Source organism: Micromys minutus, assembly GCF_963924665.1.
Source record: "Micromys minutus genome assembly, chromosome: 1".
NCBI lineage: Eukaryota > Metazoa > Chordata > Mammalia > Rodentia > Muridae > Micromys > Micromys minutus.
Genome location: NC_137969.1, coordinates 25,819,320 through 25,831,961, shown reverse-complemented (window position 1 = coordinate 25,831,961; position 12,642 = coordinate 25,819,320). Strand labels below are relative to the sequence as shown.

Here is a 12,642-nt window from a genome sequence, read left to right as displayed (position 1 = left end):
TGGGGGACCCTTGGACTAAGGCTGACAGTGACTGTGGAGGGCTTGCACTAGCCTACCCAGCTCTTCCCCAGGAAGATTGCCTCACAGGGAGTGGCACCCCTGGGGTGCAGTGCTGTGGTGGTGTTAACAACGCCAAAGCAGATGAGCAATGTACTTGGGTGGAATTCCAAGATCCCTTTTCTTTGGAGGGACTGGGAGTGAAGTCTCAGTCATCTCTGTTGCAGTCAGATTAGACTCCATCACCACACTACAGACTGGGCGGAAAGGGGCCAGAAGCACGGGGTTCAGAGTGGGCCCAGGGTCTTGATGGGATGGATACCTGATAAACTCCACATGCCCAGAGCAGGAGTAGACAGGGCTTGTTCTCATCCTGTGGGATGGGTAAGTCATTCCTTCAGCACCAGCCTTGAACCCCAGTCTCTGTCCAGCAGTGCTGAGGCCTTCTAGGAACAGTGGTAAGGGAGTGGGCAGTGAACAGGACAGGCAGCATCCTGATGACCTCTTGCCTGTCTGAACAGACTGCCTACTGATGCTGGTCTACAAGGACAGGTGTGAACGCTCTAAGGGCCTGCGGGAGCGCAGCAGCCTCACCCTGGAGGACATCTGTGGCCTGGAGCCTGGCCTGCCCTACGAGGGCCTGGCCCACACTCTGGCCATCATCTGTCTGTCTCAGGCCATCATGCTGGGCTTCGACAGCCACGAGGCCATGTGTGCCTGGGATACTCGTATCCGCTATGCATTGGGCGAGGGTGAGTACCACAAGGGTGGGGTTTGAGGTGAGGCCCCAGGGTCCATCGCCAATGTGGGCTACAGAGATGAATGGGACCCCAAGGGATCTTGTAGAAATGGTGCAAATGGGTAGATGTCTCAGAGTAAGAGCCAGGCTGGCCCTTATGGGTGCTTGGGCCAGGAACTAGAAATGAAATCGGTGCCATGACCCTTTGAAGTCCCTAAAATGACCCTGTTAGAACTAGAACCCTTAGCTAACCAAGCTGGCCCCAAGCCATTTAAGGAAGGGCGATCCCTAACCCCATCCTTTGTGTGGCACCTGTTCTGAACCATCCCAGAGCCCATGCTGAGGGAGCCATGGGAGCTGTGGGGATTGACCTGCAGGGCCTCAGGGTAAAGGGAGAGAACCAACTCCAGAAAATTGTTCCCTGACCTCCACTGGCACACTGTGGCATGTGTGCATATGCATTCCCACACATCTCTCTCTGTCTCTCTGTCTCTGTCTCTCTCTCTCTCTCTCTCTCTCTCTCTCTCACACACACACATACATACACGATGATGATGTAATGATGTGATGAGGGTGATGGTGACAAATGAACAGGCCTGCCCATGCTGAGATAAAAGGCAGCTGGGGGGGGGGGCTTTGCTTTCATCCATCCAAGAACAGCAGAGCCTGGTGGACTGTTAGCCTAGACTTGTGGTGTAGCCAGTGCAGTAAAAGTACAGCACAGACAATATTTGCTACTAGAGACTCTCATCTTTCTAGAGAGTTCTCTGGTGCTGGTTCATAGCTTGGTTCCACCCCCGCCCCCAATTCAGGCAGGACAAGGGTCATCCCACGAAGGTGGTGGGCTTCCCAGGTCTCTCTGTAGATGTCAAGAGAGAGCTGATGTGGTTTGACAGACTGGCTGCAACTTGAAAGAGGACAGAGTGACATCATTGCTAGGGTCCCTCTGGCTCTGGGGTCTGGGTATGAAGTGGGCAGGGGACTGGCACGTGGGTAGTGCAGGTAGAGGCTGCTGTGGTTCACAGGGAAGGACTTGTGAAGTGGGGTGCTCTAGGAGATGGGGAGGAAGGGACTGAAACCCGCACTGTGCTCCCTAAGGGCTTTCCAGACAAAGAGCTGCACCAGCAGGACCATGGCAGCCTCTAGCTCCCTCCGAGCCATGCTAGTCCCAGTCAGTGCCTTCTAGTCTAGACACAGGATGAGACATACTCCACTCCTAAACTTTGCTTTCCCATCTCTGAAATGGGTCCACATTGGCTGCCTTGATAGGAAGAGTCCACAAGCAGTGTTCTCAGTGGTGGGCAGTGGGCTGCCCCCTCAGAGAACTTGCTTGTTTCTGTCTAGGGAAGACCCTGGAATAGAAGTGGGGTCCACTGGCGTCTTAGCGCTTCCTGTCATGTGCCACTTGGTCTTGGTTGAGTGGCCGTGAGAGCATTGCTATCTGACCGCCATCTCCTCCCACCTCAGCCCCCCCCACCCCCCCCAGGTAATGCTTTTTTCTCTGCTGTCCAATCCTCAGTGCATCGGTTCCATGTGACAGTAGCTCCTGGCACCAAACTGGAGAGTGGGCCAGCCACTCTTCACCTCTGCAATGACATCCTGGTCCTGGCCAGAGACATCCCTCCAACCGTCACAGGACAGTGGAAGCTGTCTGATCTCCGGCGTTATGGGGCTGTGCCTAATGGATTCATCTTTGAAGGCGGGACCAGGTGTGGGTACTGTAAGTACACTGTGTGTATGTGTGTGGGGGGGGAAACACTGGGGACACTTGCACTGTTTGGCCTAGGCATGTTGGCTTGGGGACCTGACCAGAGGCTGTGGGCTGTTTCCCCAAGCAACAGGGCTGCAGTTGCTTAAGCCGGGTTTTGAACCTGCACTCTGGCTGTTTCTGAGGTTGGGGGGAGGGGGAGCTTGAAGGATCCTGGGAAACTCCAGAGAGCAGCTCCGTGTCTCTGGGTGGCTTGTGGATGAGATCAGTGTGGGAGTTCCTTCTGTTGAATTAAAAAAAAAAAATGTACCTGAGAGGGTCCCGTGGATACCAGAGTTAGAGAAGTGTATTTATTCATCGACCCAAAATTCCTCCAGCCCAGTGGTTCCCAACTTCCTAATGCTGCGACCCTTTAGTACAGTTCCTTATGTTGTGGTGACCCTCTACCATAAAATTAATCTTGTTGCTTCTTCATAACTGTAACTTTGCTACTGTTATGAATCATCATGTAAATATCTGATATGCAGGATATATAATGTGTGACCCCGTGAAAGGGTCATTCAACCCCCAACAGGGTCGAAACCCTCAGGTTGACAACCATTACCCTTGACATAACAGCTACCTTGACTGCTGTGCTGCCCAGCCCTGAATGTCAGCACTGAGCCAGGATGGGAAGTGGATCTGACCCAGGGAGGTGTAAAGGTTCTACCCCGAGTCCCCAGGGTCATGCCACGCACTCAGAGTGACTAAGGGAAGGTTGAATGCAAAGGTTACCATGTGACAGCCATGATGAGGTGGTGTCTGGTAGCCAGGACGGGAGCTCGGTGGGTGGACCTCTCCCTACGCTGCTCTCTAAGTGGCTGCATACATGGTTGTGGAGTTCAGACTTGCAGTCACTGAAGGGACAGAGCCCCTTTCCTGGAGAGGCCAGCTGCATGCACTGTGAAGTGTGCTGATGTCTAAGGTACTTATCTTCCTGGTAACCCTGCATAGGCCTGAGATGACTGTGAATAGTCACTGTACCATAGACCAGCAAACCCCTGTTGTCTGGAGGCCAAGATCTTGAGTAGTAGAATTCCTAGATCAGGCAATGGAGACTCTTGCAACCTGCCCACCCATCCTCCCCTTGTACCTCTGACCTATGCTGAAGTGTGAGATGTAAGAGGTTGGGCTTAGCCCATACATAGATAGCATAGCTCTGCGTGGCCTGATTGGATGTGTAGCCACAGGGCTCCTGGAGTGATATTTCCCTCTCCCTAGATGGCATAGATGTGTCGTGCTGGTCACTGACTGCCTGGACCTCACGTTCTGCAAAGGGCTGAGTGGGAGTGGGTACCATGCCTCAGTCTCTGCTGGATACTGGAAGCACACAGTGGGGCTCTGAGTGGGAGGGAGTCCCATAGGGACCTTTGAGGTGTGATCTACAGTGGTGCTTAGTAAGGGGATACACGGAGAGATGAGCAGGGCAGCATCCTCCCCAGACAGAGGCAGTGTGACGTCACCATTTCCAGTGGTGCTCAGCCTTCTTCCTTGGCAGGTCTCAAGAGCAGAGGATTCCAGGATGGTCTGCAGCTGAGGTGGTGGGATAGCCAGTTGGTCCCCTCAGTCATTTGATAGTTGGGAACCTCAGGCCAGTCAGTCACACCGTGGCTTCTCCTTCCTAGGAACCTCTCGATTTGGGAGTTCTTGGAATCACTCTGATCCATCAGGGAAGAATCTTTGCTTCAAGGTCTGTGGAATCCCAGGTGCAGGTCAGGGGAGGTGCTAGCCAGCATGCTCTCCAGACCAGGCTGGGCCAGGGGACCCATTTTTATGAAACATGTTTGCTTTGTCTGGGTCCCAGTGTATTCTGCTTGTCATCATCCTGGGCGTTGTATGTTAGTTAGCTCTACTGAGAAAGCGGGCGCCTGACCTGGGCGGTTGTGTTTTCCCAGAGGCTTCTGAACAAGATCCTGAATTAGCTCATCATCTGCAGGAGGCTGCCTGGAACCACTGTGCCTGGAGCCGGCTAGTCTGGGTCCTGCTTCATAACCCTGGCACTGCTGCCAATTCTCTTTCTCCAGCTCAAATCCTACTTGGCCCAAATCCTACAGTGGCCTACAGGTCACTGGCTGCTGGAAAAGTCTGTGTGGTGACCATGGTTAGATGCTGCATGGAGGGGGGACCCCTGTTGTCGAGAGGCCCAGACCTTGAGTAGCAGAATTCCTAGGACAGGCAACCGACACTCCTGCAACCTGTTCACCTTTCCTCCCCTTATCAGGAGTGTACCCCCCACCTATGCTGGGGTGTGAGGAGGGTGTAAGATATCAAAGGGTGAGGCTTAGCCCCTGTACTGCATAGCCAGGCTCAGTGTGGCATGGTTGGATGTGTAACCATAGGGTTCTGAGAGGGAGGGCTCCCTCTCTCTGGGAGGCCAGTACGGAGAGACCGACTAGGCAAGCCCAATAGAGACAGATACACTTGGCCCTGCTCCAGCTGGTCAGAGAGACTGCTGCAGCCAAGCTGCGACTCCCTGACACAACACGGAGCACAAGGCAGGTGGGCAGAAGGAGCCCGTGCATCTGCCCTACATGTGGGCAGCCATAGGAGAGGAGCTGCAGTCCAGTTGGCCCAAGGAGCAGCAGGCGTCTGGAGTCACCACAACTGGAACAGGGTTGTTAAGGCAACAGAAATTGGCTCCTTTACAGTTTGGGGCCAACAGTCCTCAGTGAGGGTCAATATGGCCTTCCTCTTAGGCCCCTGGGATTATTTCTGATTTCCTCATCAACTGTACTCCTGGTGTCCCAGCTGGTGTCTCCTCTGTCTATGATGAGGACTGTCACTGGCTGTAGGGCCTCCTGGATCAGCGAGGAGAGTGTTGTGTTCACAATCTAACCCAGCCCATCTGCAAAGACCCATTCACGTATACCTGTGGACGGGTCTTTTGGGAGCCAACATTTAACCATAGTGGTTATAAAGTTTGAGTCATGGTGCATATGGCTTGGCCATGTCTAGTTTGGTGGGCAGTATCAGAAAGCCTTGGAAGATCTTGAGTATATAGAATTAATATCCTCCTAATCCAAGGAAAGACCTCAGCCTGGCCCTGCCCCTCCAGAGCCATGCCCTATTATGGGCCTTTGTGCTGGAGGCCTCACACAGAGATCTCTGGTCTGGCTAGGTGTGTGGATTCAGGTGAAGGGGTGAGAGCTCAGGCAGGGAGTCACGATTTCGGGAGAGGAGACCTCTTCCCAAGTGGCAGTGTTACAACTCTTATGACAGAAGCTCTCGGACGATGGAGTAATTCCTTTAATCCTTTCTGGATAGGATTCTTATATACAGTTTTTTTTTTAAAGATTCGTTTATTTATTATATATGAGTACACTGTAGCTGTTTTCAGACACACCAGAAGGGGGCATCAGATCTCATTACTGATGGTTGTGAGCCACCATGTGGTTGCTGGGATTTGAACTCAGGTCTTCTGGAAGAGCAGTCAGTGCTCTTAACCACCAAGCTATCTCTCCAGCCCAGTTTTGGGATGGTTCAGGGTCTGACAGCAGGTACTTTCTATTGGCTTGGCCTGAGAGCTTGGGAACACCTCATCTACATATTTGGGGGTGTGGTCATGCTTCTACATGACTGGTCTGTCTTGAGCTTACATGAAGTGTGGTCACATTCTCATCTGTGGAGGAGGGACTTGGGGCGTTGTCCTACACAACCCAAACCTCTCTACAGGGGGCTGTGGAGGAGTATAGCTACATGAGAGGACCTCAGGATACCTTTCACAGCCCATGGTCCCCACACCCTATGGCTCTGCCCTAACCTGCTCCCCAGACACTACAGAGATGACCCTGTCCCAAGGTTGCTTTTCACCTAATAAAATTTGTTGGTTTAGTTGAGTGTCCTGTCACTAAGCTTGTCTGGTGGGGCCACTTGCTTTGGGACTGGCTCAGTGGCAACCAGCAAAAAGGCAACCAAGGAGATGGTAGACTGGGAAATGAAGGCCTAGAAGAACCTAGAACCTAGCAGGTTCTGGGTTTTCTCTAGACAATAACAGGAAGCCTTTGCAGTGGCTTTCAGGACTGCCATCTGGATGGAGGTTGACTGTTGGAGAGGCAGGGGTCCTTCCTGAGGTGGGGCAGGAGGATCAGAGCAGGACGAGGACTGGTTCTCAGTGGCACTAGCTCCGTGCCTTTCTCATGCCTTGTTCATAGGCTGCAGGGATAGTGACACAGGCATCCCAGACAGGAGACATGCGGTACAAAGCCCTTTGACTCAGTAGTCGTGGAATGACATTCAAGAGATGTGGCCATTTGTGGGGACTTCTTTGTGGTCTCCAGAGACGATTCTGCAGTCAGCAGCTGGTACTGAGTCAGGTCCCTGACAGGATTCTCCAGGCCTGTGGTCGCCTCTCTGCTGGCTTTGCCGGTTCCATCAGCCTGGACTGGAGTGGACTCCTCCCCCTTATGTAGTCACGTAGTGACATCTGCATACAGAGTGAGGCCAGGCCCCATCAGTGTGGAACCTGTTGTCACACAAGGCCCAGGTTGGCCACAGTAGAATTTCTGAGAACTACCCTACTGGACACAGAGAAGGATACATCTAAGTGCTCCCGTGACTTACCTCTTAAGGCCTCACCACCTGGGGCTTCACCCTGGCTCTATTTTGAAGAAGTAGAGACTGAGGCAGGGGCTGCTATGGCTGCCTGTGGCCAGGTGGGAACAGTGGCAGAAACAGCCCAGTTCATGTATTGCTGTTTGTCTGTGCAGCTGTTCCTGAGGCAGGGTGGGGCTGGCTGCTTACTCCAGGCCTCCATCTGGCACGTGCCAGCCCTCCTTCCTCTTGAGGAACAAAGGGCTTTCTTGGGCAGAATGGGCACCAAGCTGGGAGCCAGGGAGCAGGACCAGCTGCTAGGTAATTCAGACCCTGCCAGCTGTCAACAACTACCATCTGTGTCCTCTGAGGCTGATTTGCTGCAAGCTGTTCGCATGGGACAGAAGAGAGAGGAAAGGCACAGTGTCCTCTGACCTCTGAGACAGGCCATGTGACCTCCTGCGGTACATGGCATCTTCGTGCCTCAGCTGAGGCTGCTACATAAGAGGAATCAGGTTCCTAGACTGAAGCCTCACTGTTTGGGAAGGTCGGTGACACTGTGTAACTGACTGACTGCGGTTCTTCAGAATGCTTGTGATAGAATACAAGGCCTTGGCTTCCTCATCTGTACTGGAGTGTCACCTCACACCATGCCACTCCCTCCTGAGGTGGCCTGTGCGCCTGCAGTGTGCCTGAGGTTGGATTTGGGGTCCCCCTTCCTGGGGTCTGGAATGGACCCCCGTGCCTACTCTGAGCCTGGGTGCCTGCTCTCTTCCCGAGAACCAGGACCTCAACTTGGTCTACAAGAAACAAGAGTCAGGACCTACGAGGAGGCCCATACGGGTGTAGGCTGTATGAATGAACAGGAACCCTGAGGCCCAAAGCAGGTGCAAGAGAACAGAAACGGGCAGAGGAACAAAGGAATGGCCTCATCTGGGCCTGCAGAGAGGGTTCTACGGGTCTATAAAGGTGCTCTCGAGAGTGCCCAGGGACAAGCTGACAGGGTCTTTGGCTAATGTCTCTACTCCACTAAGGAAGTGCTGGTCCTTGCTGGTCCAAGCCTAAGACATTTGTGAGTGTGTGTATATCTAGAGGTCATTGTCACAGTGATTTCAAGGACACACTCTGCTAGAGCAAAACCCAGTAGATCCTAGGAGCTTCTGGCACCCAATCTTTGGGTCCTTGTGGTAAACACACTGACTGCAGAATCTGTTCTCCTGCTTACAGTTCTGGGTCAGAGTTCTGAGATAGCGCATCTCTGTCCTTGGAGACACAGACTGGGTCACTCGAACAGCGAAAGCCAGGCTGATGGTAGGGCCTGTGGTTGGTACGGAGGTCACAATTCTTCTAGTGGCACAGTTGGGCTTTTCTGCATGGTGGGCAGTTCCAAGAGGGCACAGTGGGTAGCTGCAGGCACAGTGATCTCATCCCAGAACTGGAAGAGCAGAGTATTACCTCTGCCGCTTTAGCCTATTCCGAGGAGGCTCAGGCTGGCCAGAGGAGAGGAAATGGGACCTAGCCTCATAGGTGGGCAATTGTGTGGACAGGGGACCTGGGCTTTGTCCTTTCTTGGAACATGCAAGCTAGCAAGCAGCAAAGATCCTTGTAGGTGTCTTTATTCTTACCTAAGGGACCTGGCATCAAGTCCCAGGAAGTCACCAGGGTCACTGTCACACAGTGTTTGGTCTGGGGACTGGTGTAACAAACAGCTAAAGGAATGTAAGAGAGTAGGCATCACAGGGACAGTGGCAGAGGTGGAAGTGCCTAAGGGTGGACATCTGGCTTCCTGGGATGGGGATAAAGGTCAGAGTTTGGAACCAATAAAAGGTTTCTCAACCTGTGGCCATGAACCCCTTTGGGAAGTTGCTTAAGACCTTTGGAAAACACAGATATTTACATCACAAGTAATAACAGTAGCAAAACTACAGCTATGAAGTAGTAACGACATACTTTTATGGTTGGGGCATCACCACAACATGAGGAACTGTATTAAAGGGCCACAGCATTAGGAAGGTTCAGAAGCACTGTGATACTGTTTTAAAGGTCGTTGCTTCATGCTAAGGAGTATGAATGGGCATCTCCCATGTGGAGGCATGCCAGGTGGGGCAGGCATGTTTAGGGAGCCCTGGGTGATTCTGAGAGCCTTGGGCAGGTAGGGAGGACAGAGGGAAAAGGGTAGGAGGTAGAAATGTGTCCTGGGGAGGTCTTATCCCTAGATTCTGAGGGACCAGGTTGATGAACCCTGGAAGAGGTATGTCCTTCAGGGCTGTAGATGGGGTGGCTAATAGGGATGCCCTATGGGCATTTGGGGCCCAGGTTGGTAGCTGCTAGGTTCCTGGGCCTTGTCTGTCTTGTTGCATCTCCTGGAGGAGCCTGATACTCCGTAGATGCGGCCGTGGTGGAATGCAGGGCCGGCTCCACTCCCTTCGGTAATGTGGTTTTTTATAGTCGAGGGACTGATTGTCCTGTGGCTTCTGCCAGCTGCCTGTAAGCTCAGGATTAGAGGATTGGCCTTCCATGAGAGCTGGGGCCAGACTGGCTGAGCCCTGCAGTGGGTGGGGTCGTAGATGGGGACAGGAGCAGGCACAGGATGCTCTGTGTGAACTGGCCAGCAAATGATGGTCAGCATACTTCTATTAGTCAAGGCCCAGCCACAGTTTATGGTTTGTAAGCCTACCCACCAGCCCCACCAGGACCTTTCTAAGCCAGTGAGCTCCAGAGGTGGCCTCCTGGGCAGGCATCAGGGTAGCTGCCCACTTCTGCTCTATGTCTTACCTTTTTCTCTTGGTCCACAGCACTCTGGCTCTGGTGGTGCTGGGCAGTGTCCCAGTGGCCTCCACCCTAGACTTGAGTCTGTCTCTTGCTTGCTGTGGGTTGTACTTGCTTATGTCTAAAACAAGAATGCTTTAAGATGTCACGAAGCTTTGTAGATGCTGTCCCTGGGGTGGTCATGCACAGCAGCCTGCGTGTCTTGGGACTAGCTGAGTTCCTTCCTGATAACCACAGCAAAGACAGAGTGTGACCTGGAGCCTGGATGCAGGATTTCTAGAGAGGGGACTTCTCAGCCCTTACTCAGCCATACAGAGCTGTCCCTGCCTTCTGTTCCTGAGAGTCCTCCTGCATGGACCCTGCCTGCCTTTCTTTGGGCAATGGCAGAGGCCCGGAGCAGACAGAGATTCTTGTGTGGTGACACACAAGAGTGTCCAGGCCCATGGCCTTGGCTCAGCGGGTGGGTGCAGCCAGCCTGGCTGGGCTTTCATTCACTCAGCCAGGGGCGGACTTCATTCACCCTTGGTGAAGGTAGGGCCCAGCAGGAGGGCCGGCCTGATGCCTGATGGCAGATGGCCTGGGGGTGTCCTCTATGCTGACTCATTGCTCTGGGCTTCCCTGGGCACAGAGGCTCTGAGCACCTATGTGGTCCCTCTGCCAAGTGACCCTGAGCTGATTGCGTGCCATTCTTTCCTTCTGCTGAGTGGACAGGTGGGGCAGAGTCAGCCCTGGGACTCAAGTGCTACCTTGGGAGTTCATCTTTACCCTTTGACCTCCAGAAAGGGGATAAGTCACTCAGTGTCAGGGATATTGCTCAGAATGACAGCTGATCATTTGTGGGGTGGGTACCCCACACTGTGCTACAATGGGACAAACACCCACAGGTGACTTGGCACAGCCCCGAGTGAGGGTCAGAGTCAGTGATGACCATATTGAGGTGACAGGCCGAGGAGCTGGAGACACAAGGAGAACTCCCAGAAGTGCTTTCCTTGTTATTAGCATGGGGATGGGGGAAGAACCTCAAGAAGCCTGCAAGGAGCCTGGAGGTCAGAGGCTTGTCTGGCCTGAGTGTCTACCCACAGGAGGTGCATGCAGTGGGTTGGTCAACATCCTTTTAGGAGAGCAGTCTTGGCCAGTCAGGACAGGATGCCCTCATGATGTGGGGCCACTGTGCTTGGGCCATGCAGCACTGTCTCTGAAGGACACCCAGCTGGCATTTTGGCACAAACAGTCTCTAGGCATCAATAGAGAGACAACACCCAACTCACCACCCTGGGCATAAATGGTTGCAGGTATAGAAGATTGCTGCCTTGGCCCAGTCTACTGGCTGGTTTTGTGTGTCAACTTGACACAAGCTGGAGTTATCACAGAGAATGGAGTCTCCCTTGAGGAAATGCCCCCAAGAGATCCAGCTGTAAGGCATTTTTTCAACTAGTGATCAAAGGGGGAGCCATCCCTGGACTGGTGGTCCTGGGTTCTATAAGAAAGCAAGCTGAGCAAGCCAGGGGAAGCAAGCCAGTTAGTAACATCCCTCCATGGCCTCTGCATCAGCTCCTGCTTCCTGACCTGCTTGAGTTCCAGTCCTTACTTCCTGTAGTGATGAACAGCAATGTGTTAGTGTAAGCTGAATAAACCCTTTCCTCCCCAACTTGCTTCTTGGTCATGATGTTTTGTGCAGGAATAGAAACCCAGACTAAGACACCCAGTTCCAGGGAGGCTAGGCTGGTACAGACCTGGTGCCCAAGGCTGGCTCTGTGTGGAAGCATTGATGGGTTTAAGCACAGAAAAGATGCAACGGCTCTGGGGCTCTGGGCTTCTGGGGGTGTGGCTTTATGGAGTTGTATTCATCACTTGGATTTGGACTGGGGATTTTATGTATCCATCCCAGATCTCCAGGCCTACTCTAGGTATCTCTCCAACCCCTGCCGGAGCTGGCTGACCCCTGTGTCTCTCTGTCCTTTCTCTTCAGGGGCTGGAGTCTTCTTCTTGTCCTCAGCTGAGGGAGAGCAGATCAGCTTCCTGTTTGACTGCATTGTCAGAGGCATCTCCCCAACCAAAGGCCCATTTGGGCTTCGGCCAGTACTCCCAGGTGTGTGTGGGAATGTGGCAGGGAAGGTCCAGGGAGGGGTAACCTGCTTTATCAGGTGTGCTCTTTTCTATCTACGACCAAGAATCTGAGAATCCACTGGGCTGGGACCTTAGCAATCCAGCCTAAGGGGGTCAGCTGGCAGGTCTCAGGCCTGGCTCTCATGTAGTTGTCCTTCCTCCGTGGACATGAACAATCAGGACACCAGGGTCTACAGCCTTTGGTTGATCCAAGTGAGCCACAGCTGCAGAGGCTCAGGACCTTGGAGACAGAGCAGAGAGAGGCTGGCCCTAGGTCACTGGCATGTGGGCAGCTGATCTGTCTCTGCAGCTAGGGTTCAGGACCAGGGTGTCTGAGCCTGGAGGTTATCTGGTATGTGTGGGGGTTTCAAGGTGTTTTTGGCGTGGGCTCCACTGAACATGCCTCTTGTCCCACCCCCTATCCCTGCAGTGACCAAGGGCATCTTAGCCAGGTATACTGCTAGAGATAAAAGCTTGACACTGAGGGACCCTGAGCAGAATGGCCTTTCCCAGATTATGGCAGGCCATGAGTTGGGGGTCTAATGTGGCCGATTCTCCATAAGGACAGTGTCCAGGTGTGGCCACACATTGATGGTCAAAGCTCCCATCTGCTGTGTCCTTATATGGGTCATCCTGCCAGGGCAGGGATACAGTTTCAAATGCTGAGATAGGTCCATGGGCACCAGACCCTCCATGTCTGCTGCCCGTCCCTAGAGCAGCCAGTGAGAGAGCTGCTAGAAAGCCTGAGGCCTTC

At 53.3% G+C, this 12,642-nt stretch overlaps 1 protein-coding gene across 3 annotated transcripts in view; it reads left to right on the top strand.

Moving 5' to 3' along the window:
* The window catches only part of DOK7 (docking protein 7), a 29,220-nt gene that overhangs the window by 6,594 nt on the left and 9,984 nt on the right, over positions 1–12,642 (top strand). For 2 of the 3 annotated variants that reach the window (XM_080927405.1, XM_080927406.1), the window contains exons 3-5: positions 519–749; positions 2,256–2,456; positions 11,752–11,871. In XM_080927405.1, the coding sequence (XP_080783531.1) occupies positions 519–749; positions 2,256–2,456; positions 11,752–11,871 (552 nt within the window). Of the gene's footprint in view, positions 1–518; positions 750–2,255; positions 2,470–11,670; positions 11,872–12,642 lie in introns of all 3 variants that reach the window. The other variant, XM_080927407.1, reaches the window with a different exon arrangement.